Here is a 24067-nt window from a genome sequence, read left to right on the forward strand (position 1 = left end):
ATCAGAACAAACTTTGAGCATCTAAACTACACCAGTTGGGAATCTAAATTCATTAGGAAGTAGGTGCTGAGCTGTTTTGAAAATCAGTAGAAGTCAGCTTAGACAAGCTCCAGCTAATGCAGCTCTAGGTAAAATACAGTTGCCACACTGCGAGGATGAGAGCTGCAGCACAGCCTGGACACCTGTTCTGTTGTTCACGTGCAGGAGATTTGTGCATGAGGGAATGGCAGACGTTAGGTGATATCAAAAAAAAGGTTTCGGCCACATCAAGGTTTAGGGATGTTTAAGTCAACATGCTACTTTCTCTCCTAAGATCATTATTAATGTAGGGAATGGGAGACTGCAGGGGAGGATGGTGAATGTCAAACAGACTCATAGCTTCAGTGTCCCTGAACACAGGACCAAACATTACTGTTACATACAGGCATTCTTTGGCCGATCAGCAAGGACCATGAGTTAGGGGCTCCAGCTACAGGAGAGTGCTGTGAGTCAGCCAGGACAGATACAAAGTTAACCATCTTGGGTGGCACAAAATGCTTTTGATGGAAGAGAGGAGATTTTAGAGCAGTATTTTCAAAGAGGCTGAGTAAATACAGGAGACAGCAAGCTAGGCTGGACTTGCACCGACACAAGGGTGCAGGGAAGCACTGAGGTTTGAGACAGTAAGAATCAGCCGTATCAGAGCAAGATAACTTGGAGGATGAACCAGTCAGAACTGATGAAACTCACCTGTGATAAACATTATGCTAGTAGAAGCCTTACAGTCTTATCTCACGAACAGAGTACAAGGCAGCCACTAAAGATGTAGAGCATTTTAAGTGCTAAATGAAGGACTTCTTCAGTGGGAGAGCCCTGTGAACCACCCCATTATGATATTTTTATTCCAGGCGCATCTGCATCAGACTGAGCCCAAGAGGAGCAACTACAGCAAATAATAGGTCAGAAGGGTTTAGTTAAGTGAAGAAATGTTTTAAAGTGTGGCTGACTTGGGGGAAGTGTTCAAGACCAATAGGAACAGCACAGACAACTGATATAAAATCGTACAGCACAAGCCTGTGAAAGGACAGGAACATGCCAGTGATGATAAATCAGACCCTAGAGTCTCAAAAGGGCAAGGACATAATGTCCCACTACAAACAAGAATGATTCCAGCTCACTTGTTAGAAAATACATAAGCCATTTCCACGGCAGCAGAGGGTTAACTCACGTAGCCAGGCCTTCCCAGGCTTGGGTTTCTAGAGCTGTGTGAAAATCTGAAGATCTTTTTCCTCATGGGATTACAGCTCGCTCAAAATCCATTTGTATGAGGGAACAACATGTTAACTTGCATTTGCTTCTACTGAATTTCACTTGACAGAATATCCACGTACAGCATTTTGACAGACCCTGTTCAGCTGTCTCACAATAGTGCCTGCTCTTTAGCCTCCATGCTGAAAAATGTTGTCACTTCAGTGGGAATCCCTTTTTTCCCTCTGGTAGATTGATGATTTCAGTACTTTTGTTGGGAGCTCAGCTCTTTGTTCTTGAATTCCTTCCTTGCTGACAGGTGAATAGCAGCTGCTTGGAAGATTTCCTGCAGTTCACTGAAAAATCCCCATTTCCTTTCTTTACCATTGCATCACCTTTGCTATCTGGGAAGAATAACCCTGCAGAGGTATTTTCTACTGCCTAGAATTAAAATTTTTACAAAGAAATCTTCAAAGATGCTCTCCCCATCATCCTACCTTCTTGCTTATCCTCTCTAATCCTGAATACTCAGGCTCACGGAATTCTCCCTCGGGTGCCTATTTTTAGTTAATTGCCTGCCCAAGCCCTGTAGATATTCTGCCACCAAAGAGTGAAGTGGATGACTGCCTTGAACAGAACCATTTCATTAAAACCTCACAGGTTTCCATCTTTATCCAAAATTTGCTTCTTTTTCATAAGTTATTTCTTGTATTTTTCCCAGTTCTCAGAGAAGGGAGTCGCCATCTGAAGCTCCAAATACAATCCTGCCCGACACCTGCCTAGTAGGAGAAGGCAGTTTGGTTTAGCCTAGTCAGCTGGACCAGGACTCAGGAAACCCAAATGGTGTTTTCACTTGCATCACCAACGCTGGCACCTCTCAACCTTTCTGTGCCCAACAGGCCACAGCAATATTGAGCCTCCCTTACCAAGCAGCTGAAAGCTGCCCAGGGAAACACGCCATTACTACTGATGCAGCTTCCTTACAGGACTGCCATTTCCCGTTCCTCACCTGTCCCCCTACCACCAGTGTGTCTCCGGTGTCAGCAGACTCCTCTTGGGTTCCGCTGTCCCTGCCACACAGTGCACACTTGCATCGGGCTCACGTCCATGCTATTTTCCCCACCCTGGGATGTGCTCGCTTCATTCTGGTGAATAACTGGGATCCTTTAAGAACCCTTCTGCATGTTTCAGGCATTCTGTAGCTCCAGGTATGGAGTTTTCTCCCAGGGCACTTCCTCAGCAGGTGCCTCTGTGATCCGCACCCAGAGCCGTCTCCACACGGTTACACAGACCATTCGCTGCTAAATGCTTTGGACTGCCACAGAAACAGGTCAAGCAAAAATTGAACTGGTGATCACAAAACAAGACCCTGAAAACAGATTGTATTCTGCTTCTCACAAATCTACACCATGTGATTCGCTTTGCTTTCCTATCTAAAGCACATTTTATTATGTGCACAGGTAGCCTTGCAGGAATAGACTGAAGCATCTTCCTCAGTGTGTGCTCATAGTTGAAGGTAGGTCTGCAGTAATCCTTCCCACCAGTGCCTAAATATCATTACACACAAAGAATGTACATGACATGGAGGTAGCTCACCTCTGTTGTGAGATCACAGTGACAAGGGAAGTTACAGGCATTATGGAAGATAAAGAATAGGAAATCTGGAATCAATGTTTTTTGATTACTATTAAATAGGTCAGCTTTTCATTTTCAGTTGGGGGAACAATCAACATGAAAGCATCTTGTTAAAAAACAACCATCTCATTTTAACAGCTATCTTCACCTTCATTCTCACCATCTATTTCACATACCATGCCTTTATTTGAAAGTAACTATGCAAGCAGTCAACCAGCTCTAACACACAATGTACTGAGACAATAGGGGACAGCTCTGCGTGAAGCCTGCAGGACAGGAACAGCTACAGCATCTGTCACTCAGCACGCGGGTCCTGGCTGGTTTAGCATCCAGGTGAACAGATCACAGACTGGCACTTGCCCCGACAGCCTGTTTTCCTCTGCAGTTCAGTGTCTTGCACTTGAAGGTAACACATAAGCTTCTGCTTACGGAACTCACCAGCATACCCTGCTTCAAGACGCAACTGAAAAACGGTGCACGAGCCTGCGCGTCGGAGCTGGCGCTGGGACCGGGCAGATTCCGCAACTTTTGCTAGAAGCCTGTCTTGAGTTTATGACTTTTCCTTGCCCTACTGAGTGCCTCAGCCTTGACTCTTGTCAGGTTTTCCCCCCTCTACTGATCCTTAATATCTAGAAACTATTTTTAGAAAGGTTGGTTTGTAACATTTGTACCAGTATTTTCCTTAAATGAGGATATTGAACAAAAAACTAGAGATGCCTGCCTTCGAGGTGGCCTGACAACTGGGTGGTTGTGAGAGAGACAGCCGTAAAGGCTTACCCCTGGGAGCAGTCAGGCTCTGAAACTGCTGCTGGAGGAAAAGCTACTGAATGGCCTTTGCAGCCAAGAGTCACGCTGAGAGCCCTCTCCCAGGCAGGGCTGCCCTGGCACAAGCTCTGCCATCCGTCAAAAGCTGCAGGAGCAGCTGACCGGAGGGCAGTATTTGATCCCGAGCCGGCAAATATCCCCTTGTAGTGGAAAGGGTTTGAGTTTTCTCAGCCCTGGGAGCTGATGAGAAAGATGCTGCATCTCTCACTGGGGCTGCAGTTCACACTGTCCCTTCTTGTGCTGGATCTCAACAGGCCCAGCACCTGACCTCCCTTCTTGCAGCTACAGCTGCCTAAGCCAGAAGCTTCCCATTGTTAAAGCTCAACTGTTTTTCTAAAAACAATCTTTCTAGCACTTTTACACAGTGAATAACCTCTTTTAATGGAGTATTTTGGGGGCTGTAAACAAGGGTTTAAATTGTAAAAATCTTAAGTGCCATTAGGAAATGTACAGTTCATCACTAAGATTAGCTCTTTCATTGTCCTGCAAAATGAAGTTCAAACTGAAAGCATTTTTTATAATGAAGTTGTTTATTAAAAACATTTGAATTATCCGCCCTGGGTGTCTTCTTGGAGGGGAATGGGGGTTTTGGTTTGTTTGGTTTTAAGTAAAGACAGACTCACAAGGCAAGTCAAAGACTCAGTTCCCTACATGAATCCACACAGACGTCTGAGTTTCTTTCAAGAATTAGACCCCAAAAAGGACACCCTCCTGGGGACGTAGTGACAGCTGATACCATTAGCTCTTCTCAAGGAGAATAACGTCAATTAGACAGAAAGTTCTGTTCACTTGGTTTCACTAAAATTACCAGCTCGTATGGGAGCATTTCAGATGAGTACAGCCTGCTCCCCCTTCCAAATAACCCTGACGTGTTCAGGTCCCCAGGACAGCGCCTCGCACAAATACGGCAGTACCAGAACCAAACCTTAATGCTTAAGCAACAACCATCTGCTGACAGCAGCCAAAGAGCATCTTGACAGAGATGAAAAAGGGCAAAGAACATCCTGCCCTCTCGGGGAATCTGTCTTCAGAACACGGTTTAAAAGCTGAGAACCGCTTTCAGTATTCAGGTACTTTTCTAGGTATGATCTAGTTTTCATTCTTCATGCAGCCATTGGTAACACACGCTGTTTCCTGAGCAGTGCTTTTCCCCCAGAGCAGAGGGCTATGACAGGATATGACTATGGCAGCATTGCTTCTCTAGGCTGCCTAGAAAAATGAAAAACAAGTTCAGCACAGATTGTCCCATTGGTGGAGCCAAAGCCTTCCTTTGCCTTTTTTTTTTTTAAGGGGAGAAGAGACTATTCCAATGATTTCTGAGTTTTAAGGTATTTGCTCTGGTCTTGGCAGCTGATGGGGGTCACATTCAGCAGCCACTAACACAGGCATGCCCATAATCCGTTACCGGCCCCAGCTGCACACATCCATTGCTCTGCTGGACAAAACATCACAAGAAAAGTGAATTCACTCTCCCTCAGTCAACACCTTTAACTGATGCTTTCCACTTTCCTGCCATGTGTGCCCCCAGCAAAACCACACAAGCACTGGGAAAGGCATCAAGCTGGAAGCTAATGATGAAGGTCCAGCTTCCACAGCACCAACAGACCTCCAAAATACTACTCAGAGGAAGGAAATGGCAGCTCCCTTCTTAATTGTACTCCCACCTCTGTTGTTCTAAAGCACCATGTATTTGCCCTGCAGTCCCAGCCTGTCAGCCAACCAACAGTCCTGCTGCTCTATCTATTTGACTTGCATAGTGCTAATGATGTCTTTCACACATGAAAGCCAAACTTAAGTAGTCTTACTGTGTAGCACACGAGAGCAGTACAGTGAGAAACAGATCCAAATGCCTTGACGGGTGGGCTTTTCAGGACATGCCTCACTGGGAGAAACTTACTGCTCAGTCAGGTTTACCAGGAGAAAAATAATACAAAGAAAACTGCAATGTATTCCAAGCTCTGCTTCTGATTGAAGCCAGACGTCAAAAACCACATGGGTGTCAAACAGGCTAAGTGTTATGAAAAGAAAATCCCAAGAGGTGGCTTAGGAGAACCCAGGAAAGCAGGACAACAGGACAATGGCAGATTTATTTACAATAGGACACAAAGAATACATACATTAATTAAAAATTACAAAGAATACAGAGGAAACACTTTGGGGAAGGGAGAGAAATCAATGCTGGCTGAGCCTCTCCAACGGGGGGAGGGGAAGGGGCAGAAAATAAAAATAAAAATAATAAAAAAAAATCAACCACAATCTCAGAGAGGGATCTCAGATCAGAACTGACGCAGGACTCCACAGCACAGTTGGCTCACACATCCCCTGCTCCCTTTTTCCATCCTTGATTCCTGGCTGATTAGACTTTGGCATGACGGGCAGCTAAAGGAGCTATTAGGCAAGGCTGGAAAGACTCCATGTGAGGAGTCAAGCCGCCTGGGAAGCCAGCTCCCTGCAGGGAGCAAGGCTGCCGGTAAGAGAACGCGTCCTTCCATGGACCTGGTGGAAACTTATGGCAATTGGGGCTCAAAAAAGCCCAAAACCCCTCAAAGGTGCACATCAGTGCTGGTAACAGGGAAGAATTTGGACATTTCTAGGTTGGAACGGTGTTACTTGTAGCAGCTGGTCATTGGAGACCTTACTGCTTACTACAGCAGGAAGCAAAAGCAAAATTTTCATACATCTCATTAAAAAACCTATCCCATGTAGCCCTGACTGAATCCAGCTAGTCTGGGGATGAAGGCAGCCTTCACTGTAATGTGGAACCTTTTTACTGGTAAACAACATTGAAGTGAGAAAAATAAAAAAAACCTTAACCTCTTTTAAAAAGAGCTTCCCATGGGCTGATTCAGACATCAAGCCACAGAAAAAGAGGAGCCTGCTGCAGAAGTGCCCACATCAGCTATCCTGGGGGACTTGGACTGTTTTGTGGAGAAGAACGTAATACAGCTTAGGGGCATACACTTCTGTTCCCTGGAGGTAGAGAATCTAAGAGGAGGAGAAGAGAGCAGCAAGAGCAGCTGGAGCACAGGGCAGATAGTGAGACAGCCCGCTCCTGGCAATGGGAGAACTCCTTGGGGTCACTCCCCCTGCCCCCAGCCCCTTCTGCACAGCCTGCACACACCTGGCAGCAGCTCAGGCCCAATACTGCATCAGATTGCTTGGCACTAAAGCGGCAGCGGCGCAGCCTTCTCTCCGCAGGGCTCTGCGCAATCCTGGTGGGGTTCCCAGGAAGCCTGCCCCGTTTCCTCACGCAGCTACAGCAAAGCTATCAACAGAACAAACCCTTGTAGTTACCTCATGCATCCTTCCAGTTCTCTGTTCTAGCACCAGCACAATCGCTTCCACCAGAACATTACATCCTGCTGCAGCTGGCTGCACCTTCCGAAAGAGAGGAAATCCCACCCTCCCTCAGCCCTTCCAGTGGAGGCATCCGAAGCGGCTCATGCTGTCCAGGCTGGAGGAAAGGAGAAGCAACGCTGAGGGTTGCAGTTCTCAAGCTCTCTCAGGGTGAAATTGCACTTCCCAGGCTCTGAATGGCACCTCCATCAAATTGTAAACAAGCCAAAGCCAGGAATTCTGCAGTCAGAGCACGCCAGACTCACGCTGGATAAGCCTTTAGGCTCCTTTTGTTTTGCCATAGTCAAGCTCCCTCTTCTGTGCAGACATGAAGGCAGGAAAGAAACCCAGTCTGATATTTGTCCGAAGAGTCTCCCTGAATCCTAGAGCACCCTAGGGGCTGGAAGAAAACATTTTCACAAGTGTTTCCACAGCTGTCTCAAATCCATGTGTCATCAACATAAAAAAACAGGATGAATTAGCAAAAAGGGGGTTTACTTATACAGAGGGGTATTTCTCTGCTAAAAAACTCCCTCAAATACGGAACAGGATAATAAAGTTAAAAGGTAAGGTATCTACAGACCCCTTTTCCCCCCCAGAAGTAGCCCAGAATCCATGTACACTGTGCCAAAGTTACATTCCAAAATGAGGAGTTATTTATTTCTCGTCACTCTCCCATTGGATTTTGCTTCCTTAAAAGAGTTGGGAGAAGATGTCCCCTTCACTCCCAGGAGGACACACATTCAGAGGTGTCTACTTTCTGCTGGGTCCGTGCATCTTCAGTCTATTTTCACTGCGGCATAGATCTTCCTGACAAACATGTAGGCTGCATAGAAGCCAATGGTGCCAGTGAGGAGCCAGAAGGACAAAACCATAAGGGCGGTGTAGCCAAAGTATAGTAAGGAGGGAATGAACTCAACAATATCCAGCTAAAACACAGAAGAGGAGGAAAAAACAAGCAAAATCAAGTACAGAGGTAACAAGAATTAGCTCCCCAAACCAGCCAGTGCCTTCTAACAAGGGGGCAGGGCATCTGACAAAGGGAGGAAACCCTCCATTCAATTCATTTTTGTCCAACTGAAGAGAGATCCCCTTCAAGGTGGGGTTAGGGAACACAGCTCCACACAGGTAATGCAGGCAGGGATCTCAGGCAGTTACAACCTTCCCTCCCCTCTGGAAGGACTGTTAGCACCGTTGGCTGGTGAGCTGCTTTGGGCTGGCATGGGGACAGACTGGGACTAAGCAGTCCCACCATTTTCCTTCCCAAATCCAACAATCTCATCCAGAAAGGTGACACTTTCATACAAGAATAACAACAATACCTTGTTCACAAAGTAGAAGATGGCATAGATCAGCACATAGAAGGCAGATCCTCCAGATACCAAGAAGGTCCTCCACCACCAGCGGTAATCCTGACAGGGTAAAAAGCCTCATTATCTCTCAGGCTTCCTTCTTCTGTGTCACTGTCCCAGGGGAGCTGTGACCTTCCTGGGACAGGGAGAACATCACCCATTTTCCTTCAAAGGAGAACCACAGTTTGGGGCTGGGGAACTGTTTTGTCACAGAAGTGCTTCCAAACAAAGAAGATGAAAAGCTGACAGTGAAGCAAACCCAGGTCAGTATCACAGCACCTGCTACCAAAGAACACAGCTCACCTCTGGCCCTGCATTTAATTTTGTATGTGGATGGAATGAAATAATTTCTTTGGCAAGAGATGTCAGCTTAGAATACCCTGCTTCCAGCATAATTTCTGCAGTGAAACCCAGCCTAGCAGATAATCAAGTAGCTTCAATTCTCCTTGAAGTCAAGAGGTGTTAAGAGCAATCACACTCGTGAAGCTGGGCAACACTAGATTTCTGCTGAGCAGAAGCAACAACATGACCTGTAATCATCCAAGAGCAAGTACCCTGAGCTACCGAAACTACAAATGCAGAAATCTCACCTCAGCACAAAGCTGGAAGTACACCATGACAATGCTGATTTGGGAGCACGATACCACCAGGATTATAAACACCAGGAAGAGAAAGCCAAAAAGGTAATAGAACTGGTTCTCCCAGATTGCCTGAAACAAAGACACATCACAAATTTGTTTCCATGCTACCATGGTCAATCAGCGAACGTGAGACTAACTTCTAGCAGCTAACCAAGGGAAAACAAGGAGCCCCTCAGCGTCATGTAGATGAAACCACAAATCTAATGCATGTCACAATATTACTTCAGAGGAATCAGGTTGCAAAAAGGTGCCCAAAGACAGCTCTGAGGTAGCTTCTTCCTTCCTCTCTCTTTCCCTAGCAATGGAACAGCAAATTCCTCCCCATCCATAGAAGGTGAAAAACAGGCAGCAGCTGGAATGGCTCAGTGAATGTTTTAAGACCAGGACCCCTCCTTGATGTAACATTACAGTAAGCTTTCATCTTTACCACCATCCTTCAAGTCACCAAGGAGTGTCCCATAGACATCTCCAGGTGTCTTCAGCAAGAGGACAGTGTGAAGAGACCCACAGCTCAGCTCTCTGGAAACAATACCGAATGGCATGGAGGGAACCTGCTAGCCCCTTCAGTAAGTACAGGAATAGGAGACTGCTCCAGTGGAAGCCCCCTCCCTTTCAAAAGCTTTGGCACAAGAGGAATCCTGTTCAGGATCAAAGTGGGTTAAATGCTTACACTGAAAATGAAGAACAGTTCAATGAACATAGCTCCAAAAGGCAGAATACCAGCCATGAGAATCCTATAGAGCAAGAAAGAAAAATCATAAGCAGCACAATATAACTGTCTGGCTATTAAAAGTCCCCTGTAACCACACAGAGCACTCCTAGGAAAAGCTCCACAGCTTTATTCTATTAGAATAAATTTCACACAGCAAATGGCACAGCTGCTCCCACTGTTGAGTACATACCACTTTTACAAGCACCAGTCATACCACATTAAAATTGTCAAGACTGTCTCTGATATTGCATTACTCAAGGAAACACATCCACCATCTGTGTCCAGAGACCAGCAGAAGGTGATGTTCAGCAACCCAAGGAGACTGAGGGGAGGGGGCTTAACTCACCATATTTCTTCGACACTCATCACTCACCCAACAAATTTATTCATATACCACCTCTGCTCTGGGATCTGCCTGGGAATCTGATTGGTCCGTACAGGATTATCATATGGCTGTTTACGAAATCCAAAGTAGTATCCCAGGTAGACCAAGGGCAAGGAGATTCCAAACCACATGCAGAGCAAGGCCACCATGGTAGGGAAAGGCACCTGGAATCACATCAAGAGTCACAAAGTGAGGCTGACAGCTCACCTGCCCTGGAGACTGAAGCCACCGGCCAGACCCACACTCAGTCAACCACTGCATTGACACTCACATTTCAAAAGATACCATGAAACTAAGCCAGTCCCTGATATCCCAGTCACCCTCCTCCCACTCCAGCAGGCTCCAGGATGAAGGTGATACCTACCGCTCCAGAGGAGTGTTTCCCCCAGATGAAACAGTTCAGGACAAAGCAGATACCAAAGACGACACCTGGATACAGGGTAGCTGTCTGCAAGAGCAACCACAGGTTAAGATAAAACATGTGACTAATCAGCCAGATGTTTCTCTTGAATGAGTCCATTGCTAGGACAAAGCACATGTGGAGAAAGCACCCCTTTTGTTACAGCTCTAATATTCAGCAGATAAGCTGTGGGGAGGATCTCAGACAATCCTCTTCCTTTACTATAGCACATGCTCTGGTGTTGGCCCTTTCATGTAAAGCCACAAGGATTCAATCCACACCAAATCTCTGTAGTACAGCCAGGCTGTGCCCAGCTTCCCACAAATATGCGTGGAGCTTATCCACATTATCTTGCCATCAGCAAACCTGGATAAACAGTACAGAACACCACAAGACTCACACAAAAGGCTCCCTTCTTCCATCGATGGCCTTTCAGGGTCCGGTATAAGCGGCCAGCGAAGAATCCACCAAAAACCCTGGACAGAAACAAGTGAAGACAAAGAAAATTAGCTTTCATTGTTGGGGAGAGGGAGAGGAGGGGCAGGCACAACAGCACTGCTGAGGGGAGCAGTGGAGACACCTACCCCATGAACATGAAGAGGAAGCAGGCAGTAGTCATCAACGCACCCCGGCTGGAAGGCGACAGCATCCCCAGCATAGCAACAACTGCAGAGGGAAAAAAGGACAAAGAACAGCAGCTCTGACGTACATGTGCTAGCCAGCATCTGGAGGCCAGGGGCCCATCCCACATACAGACCAAAGCTGCCCGGAATCTCTGCCTTCTGCACAGACCTCATTTCCTTCAAAGCATAATGCATCCACAGCCTCCAGCACTAGCCAGAGGGAGAAAGCCACAGCTTTGATCTCAAGCTACAGACTATGCATTAGCCTCAGTTTTCCCAGAGATTTGAGCAGGTGCAGCTCCGAAGGCAAGGGACACATGTGCAAATGTCTTTCAGCCCACTATCAGACAGGACTTACATCTCGACAGCAGACAATATAAACACAAAAAGATGCCTTCAGCTGGGAAATGCTATCTAGAAACTCAGAAACGCTGAGCACAGGTCTATAGCCTTGATCAGCTCTGCAATAAGAAGCAGCCCCATGTGACCTCACTCAAGCTAAGGTGAGCATAGGTTGAAGTCAATGGGAGCTACAAATGCCCTTGAGCATCGTTCCTCTTCTAATTACAGGCACCCTATGCAACATGTGCCACTTACAGATGACTATCAGAATCATACAGAAGAGCTGAATTCCAGAACCCAGAAGAGAGCTGAGGATCATAGGATACTGCGGAGGCCTGAAGACATCTCCATGCACAAGTTTCCAACCAGATTCCTCCATAGTATCTTCCTGTAGCAAAAACAGGAAAATAATGTATTTAGATATGGTCTAACAGTAGAAATGAATGTCCTTCCACAGCCTAAGAGGTTAATTTCCCTGCATCCAGTTCTTCTACAGAATTTTGTCACTCTGGTTAAACTTCCTTCCTCTTGGGCTTAAAACAGTTCAGACCCGAATTGCCAGTGCCAGGGTACCCATTTATGGAACTGTCTACAGTCATTACTTAGGTCTGAAGACATCTAAACAGGTAATCTGCCATTGTGCACAGAGGGCCACAGGTGTCATGACAGCACATGACAGAACTTCCCCTCCCATCTTCAGGGCTTGAAGCAAAACAGGGGCAAGGAAAGAGACAATATATCCAAGTCTTCAGACTAGATCCCCCCTCATCTGTGCTTCCCTCCCTCTCTGATCCCCAAGATCTCATCCCCAAGAACAAACACATACAATGTCATCCTCCTTGTTGTAGTTAGCAATGTCTTTCCGGAGAGTCCGGATGATGATCATGCTGAGAATACCTGAAAACAAGCACAAACTGAGTTTAGCTCAGAGGCTCCTACATGGCTGTGCTGCTCTCATGCTGTGCAACTACATGGCTCCCACCAACACACAGTTCTAGCTAGGAGAGGAGGCCTTGAGGCATTAGCCATCTCCCTCAGCCTTTGGCAAAGACAGAAGCAAAACCCCAGGGAGTAGGGAAGGCAGTATTCCAGCAGGAATGGGGCACTGTGGCTTTCCTGTGAGTCTTTTTTCCTTAAATACAGACATGCAAGATGCACATTAACTATTTTCTGCTCCCTCGACTACACCAGTCAGAAAGCAGAAGTGGGTAACCATCTGACCCCACGGGCACTGCCTGAACTGGGCGGGTTTATGTGCTAGTGTTCATTTCCTGCCCCTTCTGACATGGCCACATCCTCCTTGAGCCACCTGCAGCTGAGGCTTAGAGAAAGTTCCCTGCAGATTAATGGTACAGCCTTCTTAATCCCACACATCTCACTCACCTGAAAGGAAAAAGACAACCACAACCGAGTTAATGATAGAAAACCAGTGAATCTGCACGTCACTCATGGTCAGGTAGGTGTCCCAGCGGGAAGCCCATTTAATGTCACTTTCCTGAAAGAACAGCGAAGTTGTTCTCATACCAGCACATTCCCAATATCTTCCCCAATACCTGTGACAGGCACTTGGAGCACTAACTGCCAGCCAGCACCAGTCCGGGTGAGCTGCCAGCCAGCTTCCCATTACTCCCTCACCTCCCAGTGGACAGAATAGGTGAAGAGCAACTGGTTCTCTTTAGAAGGATCTATTTCCTGAGGGGCAGAGCCCGTAGCTTCAGGCAGGGTGCACATACTCTTCTCATCAGCCTTGAAGTCTGCAAGGGAAAATATGGCACACACTAAGCCAGCCCTTCCCTTGAAGTACTGCCTCTCCCACTGATCATCCTGGCCCCAGGTACCCTTAAGGTGCTGGGCTGCAATTACTCCCAACACTGCAGGGGAAGCACTCATTCTTTTCTCCCCTGCTTTGCAGTTTGCAAAACTATTCTTCTAGTCAGAAGTGGAGCACCATTAACAAACTTTAAGGAAAACTATGCATAGGGCTTTCCTTAACCGGAAGGATAAAAGCCAGAGGCTCTGAAGCCAAGGGTCTAAATCATTAACAAATCCTCTATTCCATACGATAACGCTGAGAAACAAGTCCTCTCCAACAGAGCCTGCTGCTGCCAGAGGAGAGCTGCATGGGATGATACACATAATGAGCAAGTTCCTTTCAAGGCACCTGTTTCATGTTGGGCTCACTGAGGTAGGAGTGTTTTTCCCCCTAACGATTATTTTTAACATGCGCTCCCCTAGAACAGTTCCAATCATTCTGTGGGTCTCTGGACTAGCACATGTCCCAGTGGGGGAGATCTGGGCCATGATAAGAGCTAGATGCCATGCATACTTCATGCTAGATTACACAGTGCAAAAAAAACCAATCCCCAAACTCCAATTTTTTAATATGAGTTAATTTTATATGAATTAATTTTCCATGGATTGCATTTCAAGGATCTCTATTTTTGGTAATTCATTAATAACAAAGGGGATTATTGTTCTTATAATTCAGACTCCCTCATTTCTGTGTCCTGAGACCATAACAGAAGCAACAACCAGCACCCTGATACGTCAGTGGCATTCAGCTCTTGAGCCTACGAGAGATTCTCCTCCTTTGCTCCCCTCCTTAAGAGTCTCTCACCTTCCAGTTTAATACTTTGGGGAATCACTTCAAAGCGCACAACCCTGTAGGTGGGCTCCTGGTTCTCTTCTACATCCTCTCTGTGGTAGTAAAGGATGAAGGAGAGGTGGTTGTGCAGGTAGAACTAAAACAGATTGACATTAAATAAAATGTTAGCACCCCAAGGGAGGAATAGGCAAAGCTTAGAAGCAGCAACTGCAGAAAGCAGCTTCAGTATAGAAAACTAAAGACTCCAGCTGTTCCCAGCTGCATTGTGCTACAGAGCAAGGTCAGGCTAACACTTTCCAAGGCTAAAAGAACAGGAAGAGAGAACAGAGATGTTGAAAAGGTAACACCTCGACCACTCTGGGCATCAGGGACAATGTTTCAGTGTATTTCTGGCCTGGAAAATATCATTTATCTCAACTCAACCATGTGTTCGGTGGCAATAGAATCACAAAATTTAGGTTGGAAAGACCTTGGTAGCTACAACCCCAAGTTTTCTGCCTGCTTTTTCTACCAGGCAGACATACGTTACCCAGACTCCATGGGCCCCACAACTGTCCTAAGCTTGCACTCTCAAGAGGCTTTTACATCACCTGTTACATGAACAAAGTACGGCTACCCCAAGCTGGCACAGCAGGTTCGTTCACTCATAAGAACTTAGGCTCAAGCAATCAGAGCGGTGCGTGCAACTGAACACAAGTATGATAAACAGATGTATCTGATAAGTCAAACAGCTAATCTGAGGGCACGCAATCATGGAAAATATCTGCAGGAATACACACACTAAGTTTCCATTTGCAAATTTAAGCAGCTTTTCCTCCAATAAACACTTGACTTGTGGTTTGTTGGTTTTTTTTGTTGGTGTGTTGTTTTGGTTTTTTTAAATACAAGATGTTCCAAGACCACCAAAGATCAGCCAGCCTTCAGGGTATGTTGCCTTTATTCTACTGAGGGGAATCCACTGCACGCAGGTGTCCAACGTTACACAGCAAGTCAAAGCTAGGACTTGTGGCTATCGTACTAGTAGTCCAGCATCCAATGCCTTTGTCCAATAAGGGACCTCTCTCTCATATTTCTGCTCTTTATAAAACCTTTTGGTTGCATTCCCAATCCTGATGCTCTCTGGTAGACTTCTAATGCCCTCTGACAGACAACCAGAGCTCCTCTGGGCACCCCTCAGACAGCATCTGGATTCTCTACCTTGTTACCGTCCATAAACCCAAGCCTGTATCCATGCTCGAACTGCACATCCTTCTCCTTCTTCTTCTCCTCTTCCTCACGATTGGAATAAAACTCCAGCCGTGTTGCCACAGGGAGGTTATCAGCAATTCTGAAAACACAGATTTCAGATCAAATTTGTCCACAACACAGAATCCCCAGTGAGACAAACCCACACTCGAGATGACTCACAGATGGACATAGTAATCTTCCCTGATCCGCTCAGCAATCAGCTTGCTCTGCTCCACTGTCAGAGTGACTGGCTTATTGGGCAAGTTGCACAGAACTTCACATTTTTTCTCCACGTTCATGGAAACCTGAAAAGGTGTATTTACAATTCGGTCCCCCCGAAGAACCTCACCTGGAAAACAGGAAAATAAGGGCAGGGTGAAAGACTGACAGGCTCTTGCCACTGATCCTGCCACTGGGCTGGCAGCACACTGTACAGCTGGAATGATGACAGAAGTCTCCTTTGTTACCACAGATGTCAGGATAAGATTGAAGGATAGTTTAGTTATTTTGTTGGAAGTATCAAGCTCTGCTTATGCAGCAGGTTACACACCCTCCTTCAGGAAAGGTGTTTCCTCTTTCAAATAAATGGACATCCCAGTCTGCAAACAGCCAGCATATAACAAATTAGAGGAAGCAGGCTCTCCACAAACAGTTTATTAGAGATGACATTGGCATTTGCTTTTACTCCTGTAAACATACCCTCACACAGCTCATAAATGGCAGCCCACTTATGGCTGGGGAACACGCTGTTCTACAGATACGTACCAAGATTCTCAGCCTTGTATGTTATCTTGGTGGGCTGGCAGAAGGGCAATGAGTAGTACTCATATGGTAGCTGGGTTCGCGAGCTGGTGAGCTTCACAGCCTGGAGGAAGAAAGGCAGGATTATCACCTTGAGAGAACTCAGTTTCCCACCCTCTCAGAATGAGCCAGAAGCTGAAGGTTACTTCAAGACACCTCCCATAAAGCTAACTTTTGGAACTGTGAAAAAAAGGAGACAGATATTCCTGGAAGAGTTCCATCTTTCCTTTCTTTTGCACAATTCCTAGTTGTACGCTATGATTTAGTAGCAATTCATTCACAGAGAAACACTTGAAGAAAGAAGCATGATGGTTTGGTTTCACGAATTTATGACTCAGTGAAGTTCTAAGAAATAAAGAGCTCAAAAGAGATTCAAGAGTCACATTTCATACAAAACTGCAGTTGTTTCCTCAAAAAAACAAAAATTCATGTCACAATGGACCTAGAGGTCTGGCCTCTAGTGGTATAAAGAGTTCAGGAATTTTGTTCTCTGTAAGGAAAGCCACAGAGCCATCAGACTGGGAAGACAACAGGCGGTGACAAAACCCAAACATTTCTGGAGAGTTCCCACAAATCACACGGCACGAGGGAAGTGCAGAGACACACCACGATAGCCAAGGCCTCAGTTACTCCAAAAAACCAGTGTTTTATAACGCAGCCAAGCTCATTTATTGGAAGAGCACTGGCAAACACGCTGACTTGCCTTATCACTTGAGGAAGCATTTGGCTCATGAAATCCCTTTGAGAACAGCCATTCCAATACCCCCTTCTTCTGGGAAGATTACTGTAGCCACAGGCAAGTCTCATTTGTTTAAAAATAGCCTATGTCTGGCAGCCTGTGGCCAGTGAGCAAATTGCGTTGTGCTTCACATGGGAGCAGCAAGCCTCAGCATCCCCAAGGGTGCTGGATTTTGCTGAGACAGAGGCCACAGCTTTAGAAAAATAAATGAAATGGGCTATAAATTGCTGATGTCTGGAAACAAAGCCTGGCTTTCTCCTGTATCAGTGAAGCAGTTCCATCATTTGCTACCAGCAATACTGCACAGGGACCTCAGCAAACCTGGGCTGTAAGATCTGCAATGCTCAAGAACAAACGCCTGCACTTGGAAAGGGCTTATCATGGATTTCACTTGACTTGAAGACACAACATGAGCAAACCAGGTTGAAGAAAAAACTGAAAAAGCCTGATTCAAACCACTTCTTTATTCTACCATTCACCTACCACCTCAGGGCCCACCCTCTATAAGCACTTTGAGAGCCAGTATAATGCTGGAGAAAAATCTCTGATTCAATTCACTTCAAAGCTAGCAAGAGAGGGGGCTCTTTTCCCAAACAGAGCAACATCTTGAGGATTTTGGTGCAACTACTGAAGGAATTTGGTAGAATATATCAGAAGCACGAAAGAGAATCGTGTTGGGAACTACAGGGTAAGATGACAACAGTAACCATTTGAGGGCTGCTTATCCCCAAACACCCTACACAAATGCTGTGAAAAAAAAAGATAATATCTGCCCCCAAAATTTTAGAAACAGGATCCCCAAAATTGACTTTCTAGTCCCACTTAGATGCTATGACATAAAGAAGGAAAAAACCCACAAAACACAAGAAAACCCAAAGCAGACTAACAGCTCCATCTGAGTTCATCTTACTTTTATTTCTACAGGATCATTGCGGTGGAAGTTGATAGGAGCCACACCAGGCACATAGAAAGAGCCTGCACCATGCAGCAACAACAGCAAGACCAGCATATATCTTAGCCTTTCCTGCAAAAACGAGGAGAAACATTAAAATACAACAGAAACATGGGAACAACGTTAGAGATAGGCAACAACACTGTGTTCATCCCAGACATTAAAAAGGCTGTACATTCAGGCAATTAAACACGAATTAAATTCAGAAAAGCTGTCCTGAACTTTGTTTTGTGACTCTCATCAAGTCACTTTCCACTCTCTGTATCTCCGTTTCTTCATCTGCAATTAAGAACCCATTGGCTTTGCCAAACCACAAGAAAAAGGCACTTATCTGTAACACACTTCATCTAGCAGGCTGTCATCTGACTCTCCTGCTCCCACCCATCTAACACCCCTGTGTTAGAAAACTCCATGGATTACTACAGAAGAGGGCCATAGCCCTGGCACTGGATTTCTGCAGCTCTGCATGTCAGGAGTTACCCTGTAGCCACTTACAGAGTGATGCTCATGCGCTGCTACCTGCAGTGGGGTAGTTAGTGTAGGGTACAGTTTGACACCAAACTACCCACTCACTGCAGCCAAAGGGATGGTCACATCACCGCTCCCTCCTATTCCACTCTTCTTTCCTCACCCCTCCAGGCCACAACACAGCTTAACAACACGGTAAAAAGGTTTTGGCCCCTTTTTCAGGGAGTGGGAGACAGGTCTAGACTGGAAGGTTCAATCAGGTCCACTGGGGATCCAACACAATCCAGACCCTATACAAGAGCAGTGGCAGCAAACCCTTTAAAGGACTTTGCTGCATCCTCAGTCCCTACCATTACCTCATGCAACCCAGCCCAGCTCGAGGATGAGCAGGAAGGCTGCAAAGCAAAAACCAAGCTTTAAGGAGTATTAGACAGCAGCACCTTGGCTGGATTAGAATATCAACTCTGGTATAATCCCACTGTATTACTAGCTTCATCCCATTCTCCTAAACTTCCTGTGTGTACAGCACCATTAGAAAACCACACAAAACCCAGAGTCTGGTTTGGGACAGCTCTTGAGCTAATGGTGCAGCACTAATAAACCCAGTCGCTGCCTTCCCATGCACATCACCAGCAGGGCAGGTAGAGTCAGTCTCCATGACCCACTGTCCTTCTACCTACAAGCAGGAGCTCTGCAATCGGGTGGGAAGACAAATATAGAAGGGAAAAGGGAGAGGAAACAGACCGACCAAGTGAGACAGACTTGGACTGAAATGAGCCACCACCAGCCTGGTGCCTGCTCTGGCTCAGCAGGGCCCAGGGTTCAGCACTACCCTCCCACCAATTAACACTGTCTGGGCAGGCCGTGAGGGAATTAAACATGAAGGCGGCTTGCGGATACATGCCAGGTACCACAGGCAGCAGAGCAGAAAGCATGCCAAGCTCCAGGCTCCCAGCAGCCACCCACAGAGCCTGTCCCAAACAGCCAGTCCCAGCACAGCTGCTCACTGGCGGCAGCAATCCAAGGGGAAGGCAAAGGGGAGCTGGGATCTGGGACCCAGACAGTGGCTGGCAGGAGCTCTGGGTGCAGACACAGAGCCCAGGGTACTGGCACTGCCAACAGCAACGCTCCTCCTGGCTGTAAGGGGCAGGCTGCTGCTCTGCTACAGCCACAGCATCTTTCTCAGCAGTCGGCACATACACAATGCCAAAGGAAACATTCAACAGCTTGACATTCACAAGCCAGGTATGGACAAAAAGCAGCTGTATCACAGGGATCCTTCACCAGGCCAGGGTGGGTCAGGGGAGGGAGGTAATCTATTTATTGCCCCCACACCCTCTTCCTCTTCATCACCTTCCTTTTGCCTTATTTTGAGGCTAGTAAGGTATGTTTGGCCGAGACCAGCAAGGGTCCATAGAGCATCCGGAACTACTGGCACTGAGCAGGCTGAAAAAAAAAGGTCATAAATATTGGGGCTTTTTAAATCTAAAAATGCATTTAAGGTGCAAATGCTAGGAACCTACATAAAATGCGTTAATACTGAACTACCTTTTTTGCTTACAAGGAAAATTTTCAGATCTGTTCTAAGTACAGCTTAATGCAGTTAGAGCAGGCAAAAAGCCTCACCCAGAAAGCATCTGGGAAGCACTCTCTTTAAAATTGCTTGGACTTCAATACTGATCTATCTTGAAGCAGTGTGGGGCTTGTTTTCTGTGCTTTACTAAATTTTGCCTTCTCCAATCTTGTAAGAGCGCCTGTGACTCTGACCGAATAGGAAAAGGTCTCCTGGGCAGGTGAAACACACTGGAAGGAAACAGCACTCCTGTCCTACATCGTGCTCTACAGCGGCCAGCGACTTGTAGCAATTACCTCACTTTGTCTGGCACTTCAGTGACAAACACACAGCGCAGTATTACTTTATAAAAACCAAGAACATACCACAGTGCCATCCTTGCCCTGAAGAGCTTGCAAGATGACAAGATAAGGATAGAACTTTGGAAGGTGCCCAGGAGACATGCAAGCATGCGGAAGATGAAATTTTTGATGACACCTTTGACAGAAATCAGGCTCTTTGCATATAGATGATGATGACTCAGGCAGCACCAGGCAACAGAAAAGACAAGAGGGGGACTATGGAAAGCCTTGCCAGGAAAAAAAATCCCAAACATTTGGTATCAAGAAATGGCAACGCTGCTATGCAACAGGTAGGGCAAGCTTTGGGAGAGAAATTTGAAGGAAATGCCCAGTGCAGGCTCCAGATCCAGCAGCTTATGCCCAGCAGAGCAAGTGTAGGCTGAAGCCAGGGGCCTTTCTTATCAGGTTCTTTGCTTTTGTATTGACAGATGTGCTTCACCTTCTCCAAATGAAGGCATCGGCTTAGCAATGACAACATGGACACATGCCAAAACATCTGCATAACTCGTAGGCCTGGCCAGGCAATCATCTCATTCAGGAGATGCCTGCAAGCTAAGTTATCTACTAAGCGAGGTCAAAACTTGCACTTGCACGATGAAGCTCTCCTTTAGTTCAGTCACAGAGCCCTGACGAGGCACAGACTTTCAGCAGGCAGGAGACACCGTCTTTGTGGCCTTTACCAACTATTTACATTTCAAAACACATGCACAAAAACCCAAAACCTCTCAGATGACAGTCTTGCATCTCAGGTACCAGGAAATCATACAATAAAGCAACAAGTAGCACGACAAATATGCACAACTCCAGATCAAGGAAAATGCAGCTGCACGTAGACAAACATAATTTGAACTGACTAAGCCTTATTATTTTAACATATGCATACACGCAGACACACACTTGCAAGAGACCCTTTCTTAGGAGAATATGACCTATATGAGGGAAGTAACTGCAGAAGCACAATCAGCCCCTCCTGCCACCCATATGACAACACCTGGTGAGAAGTACTGCTCACACTGAAGTGATCTACCACATGCAAAAAGCCTGCTGAAGGAAAGAAAACATTTTTTCTCTCAAAAAGGGAGTGTGGGGGGTGGAAATACATTTCAAATGTCACTATATTTCTTTTGCACACAGACAGAAGTCACACTCAGATTTCTCTCTCTCACCATTGGAAAGTGGCCTGGGAAGCCACAGCATGAGATCAGGCAGAGAGCGTCACCCTGGGAACACCTGGCATGGTACAGGCAGGACACCGCCAGCACTGCTACAACACAGCGACACTAACCACCCCTCCAAGCACCAGTATAAGCCTCTCTCCCCACCCGCACGTAACTCGGCACACCCGTCCTCTCAGGACAACAGCATCTACCCTGAAGTCTGTGGGATCTCTCTTGAAAGCTTTTGGAAAGCTGTTCCTGTCATTAACTTTGGAATGAAGCACTTAGCCGTAAGAATAAATGAACTGAAACCTTCCTCAGAGCCATTCTAAGTGTTTCTTGTCCTGTGTGCAGCAACAAGAACAGAAGTTCACACACAAACTCTCTTCGACAAGGTCTTCTGGATGATTATCACTAGACTTGGCATTTAGAAACAATTGCAGGATAGTCTCTCTGATTTACCTCATTTAGAAAAACAAACATTTTCTGCGAATTCACAAAAGGTTTACAAAACATGCTGCCAACACAGAGGAATTGTTTAGCTAAATCCCAGCCTGACCAAGTGTGAAGAGACCCTACAATGTACATTTACACCATTACCACACACACACATGCGTGTGCTTCCCTCTGGCTTGCAGCCTCTGGAGCTACTACTACCAGAGTCTGAATTCCAACATTTATTTAAGGGAAGCCAACAAGAAGCTTTTCCCTGTAACACTCTTTTGATATGCTCTAATGAAACGCAGGGGGCCCATGGTCAGGCCATTCATGTCCAGGACATCCCTGCCCAGGTTACTGGCAAGTGTTTTCTACTGACTGACAACTAGAAGAAACCTTTGAGCAGCAGCAATTTCGAGCATTCTGCAAGCATTTTAATAGGGCTGGTTTAGGGGCCAGTTTAGGTCTTACAGTTTAATAATCCACATATGAACTTAAGAACACAATATAGTCTTTGCTCAAAGGGAGGAAAAGGAAGTAGAAAGCGATGACAATGGATATCATATGAATGAGACAATGGACATCATCCCACTTCTTTACCGCTTTTAATTTTCAAAGACAGTTTTGAAGAAAACAGGGAAAGCACAACCTAGGCAGAGCCATTTGTCCAGCTGAATTCACAAAGCTCTGATATCCTGTTCCACTTACTAACACTTTTTAATATGATGACAGAAGGGGAAGAAAGACATAACCTGCTACTTTGTGGGAGGAAAAAAAAACACATCACAGAGCAAAGTGAAGCACTTGCCCACATGTAACACTCATTCTACCCTCACACATATCAACAGGACACGCACAGTGCTAACAGCACCTGGTCTTCACCCCCTCTGAGATGCCAGCCTGACACTCGCCCCCCCTTTTTCGAGGGCTGCCTCGTTAGATGTTCTTGACAACTGTTTGGACAAGCTCATCTTTATTGTATCTCTGCCCAGCTCACCCTTGCACTTGGAGAAGTCACTGAAAGCCTTTCGAAAGGAGACAAGTGCTGCATTCACATTGATTTCAGAGAGCTCCTTTGACACCCGGAGAGCTAGTAGCAGTCTTCTCTGCCTTTCATAAAAGAGAAGGCTACAAGGAAATTCCCAGTAGGACCATCTTCAGCTCTCAAAGCCAGCTGAGACACTCCCTCCTCCCTGCCTGGGAGAAAGCCAGCAGAGTATGAAGATGCTTAAAGCAAAATAAAAGAAAACCTCCGCTCTTCTAATCTCCCTGCCAGTTCCTGCCAACCCTTACGCTATATGAGTCACCTCACATCCGCCACCCTGGCCAACAGCGACCTTTGTATCAGCACACATCATTTATTCATACAGCTGTTCTTACAACACATTATGAAGGAAATATCCTTCTACGAAAGCAAGGAGGAAAATCCATTCTTCTACTACAAGGCTTCAGGCAGATAACTAACGTCTCAGCAGCTCATTTTCTTCTCGGTGAGGTGGTACCGATGCTTGCCTACCTTAGGTAATTCCCACCAGAAACATCTTCAGCTGTCCAAGGGTTCAGGGAATAACTCGATAATGATATTAGAGACACCGAGACACAGGGAGGTAAAGTGGCTGCTCACGCCCCAAGTCAATAATCACTGCCAAACACTTGTGAAAGCTGCAAGAGCCTCTTTCCTTGGTTCAGGCCAACGCTTCTCTTCGAGGGAGCTGACGGGGAGGGAGGGGGTGGCCGGCGCTCCCTACGGCCGGGAGGGCCCGAAGCCTCCGCTCACGCCGCGTCCTGGCCCCGCGTCCCTCCTGCCCGCACACCGCCGTGAATCGTGGAAACGGAGCCGAGCGGGAGGAGGTGGGTGTCGCCTCCCCCGGTGGCACGGCCCGGGCCGCGGGGACACCCCCAGGGAGAGGCGGGACAGCTGCCAGGCCCCGGGTGGGAGCGAGGAGCCTCCCCCCGCCGGGGAGCAGCGCAGCCCGCGGGGACGGGGCAAGGGGAGGCGCGGGGGCGTAGGCCGGGCGCTGCGTCCCGTCTGACACGGGGCACGCCCGGCCCGGAGTCCCCTCACAGCGCCCCGGGCCCCGCTGCACTCACCATCACCGCCGATGCCGCCATCTTGGATCCACGTGTCGGGACGCACGTCAGCGGAAGTGCCGCGCGGTTGGCTGCAGGGTTTATCGCCATGGCGACGGCGGCCTCGGCGGGCCGGGCCAGGGCCGGATGGCGGAGCTCCACGCTGCCAGCTGCGGCCGGGCAGAGCTCAGCGCGGCCCTGCTGCCGGGCGGGGCGCA

At 46.9% G+C, this 24067-nt stretch overlaps 1 protein-coding gene across 2 annotated transcripts; it reads right to left on the reverse strand.

Moving 5' to 3' along the window:
- Window positions 1-5755: 5755 nt before the first annotated feature.
- On the reverse strand, window positions 5756-23975 carry TM9SF4 (transmembrane 9 superfamily member 4). 2 transcript variants are annotated; one of them, XM_075108889.1, is made up of 18 exons: window positions 23871-23975; window positions 17761-17874; window positions 16076-16175; window positions 15491-15659; window positions 15281-15410; window positions 14096-14219; window positions 13114-13232; window positions 12862-12973; window positions 12305-12375; window positions 11734-11866; window positions 11098-11179; window positions 10914-10989; window positions 10478-10561; window positions 10102-10277; window positions 9687-9750; window positions 8966-9085; window positions 8346-8435; window positions 5756-7952 (listed from the first exon to the last, which is right to left on the reverse strand). In XM_075108889.1, exons 1-18 carry the CDS (start codon window positions 23958-23960, stop codon window positions 7803-7805), a joined length of 2004 nt encoding a protein of 667 aa, XP_074964990.1. In that variant the 5' UTR covers window positions 23961-23975; the 3' UTR covers window positions 5756-7802. The 2 variants fall into 2 exon arrangements, with proteins under 2 accessions (XP_074964990.1, XP_074964991.1); XM_075108890.1 differs by lacking the exon at window positions 23871-23975 and adding an exon at window positions 22777-22976.
- Window positions 23976-24067: the final 92 nt, after the last annotated feature.

The sequence above is a fragment of the Phalacrocorax aristotelis genome, chromosome 13 (assembly GCF_949628215.1).
Source record: "Phalacrocorax aristotelis chromosome 13, bGulAri2.1, whole genome shotgun sequence".
NCBI classification, from domain to species: Eukaryota; Metazoa; Chordata; class Aves; order Suliformes; family Phalacrocoracidae; genus Phalacrocorax; species Phalacrocorax aristotelis.

Bases quoted from the DNA above. Each gene is read 5' to 3' on its own strand.
- TM9SF4 (XM_075108889.1), bottom strand. From the start codon at position 23,960: ATGGCGATAAACCCTGCAGCCAACCGCGCGGCACTTCCGCTGACGTGC. The intron at 17,875-23,870 runs GTGAGTGCAGCG...TCGTTTTTGCAG, and splicing joins TGGCGGCATCGGCGGTGATG to GAAAGGCTAAGATATATGCT. The intron at 14,220-15,280 runs GTAGAGAATCCA...AATCTGTTTTAG, and splicing joins GGTTTATGGACGGTAACAAG to TTCTACCTGCACAACCACCT.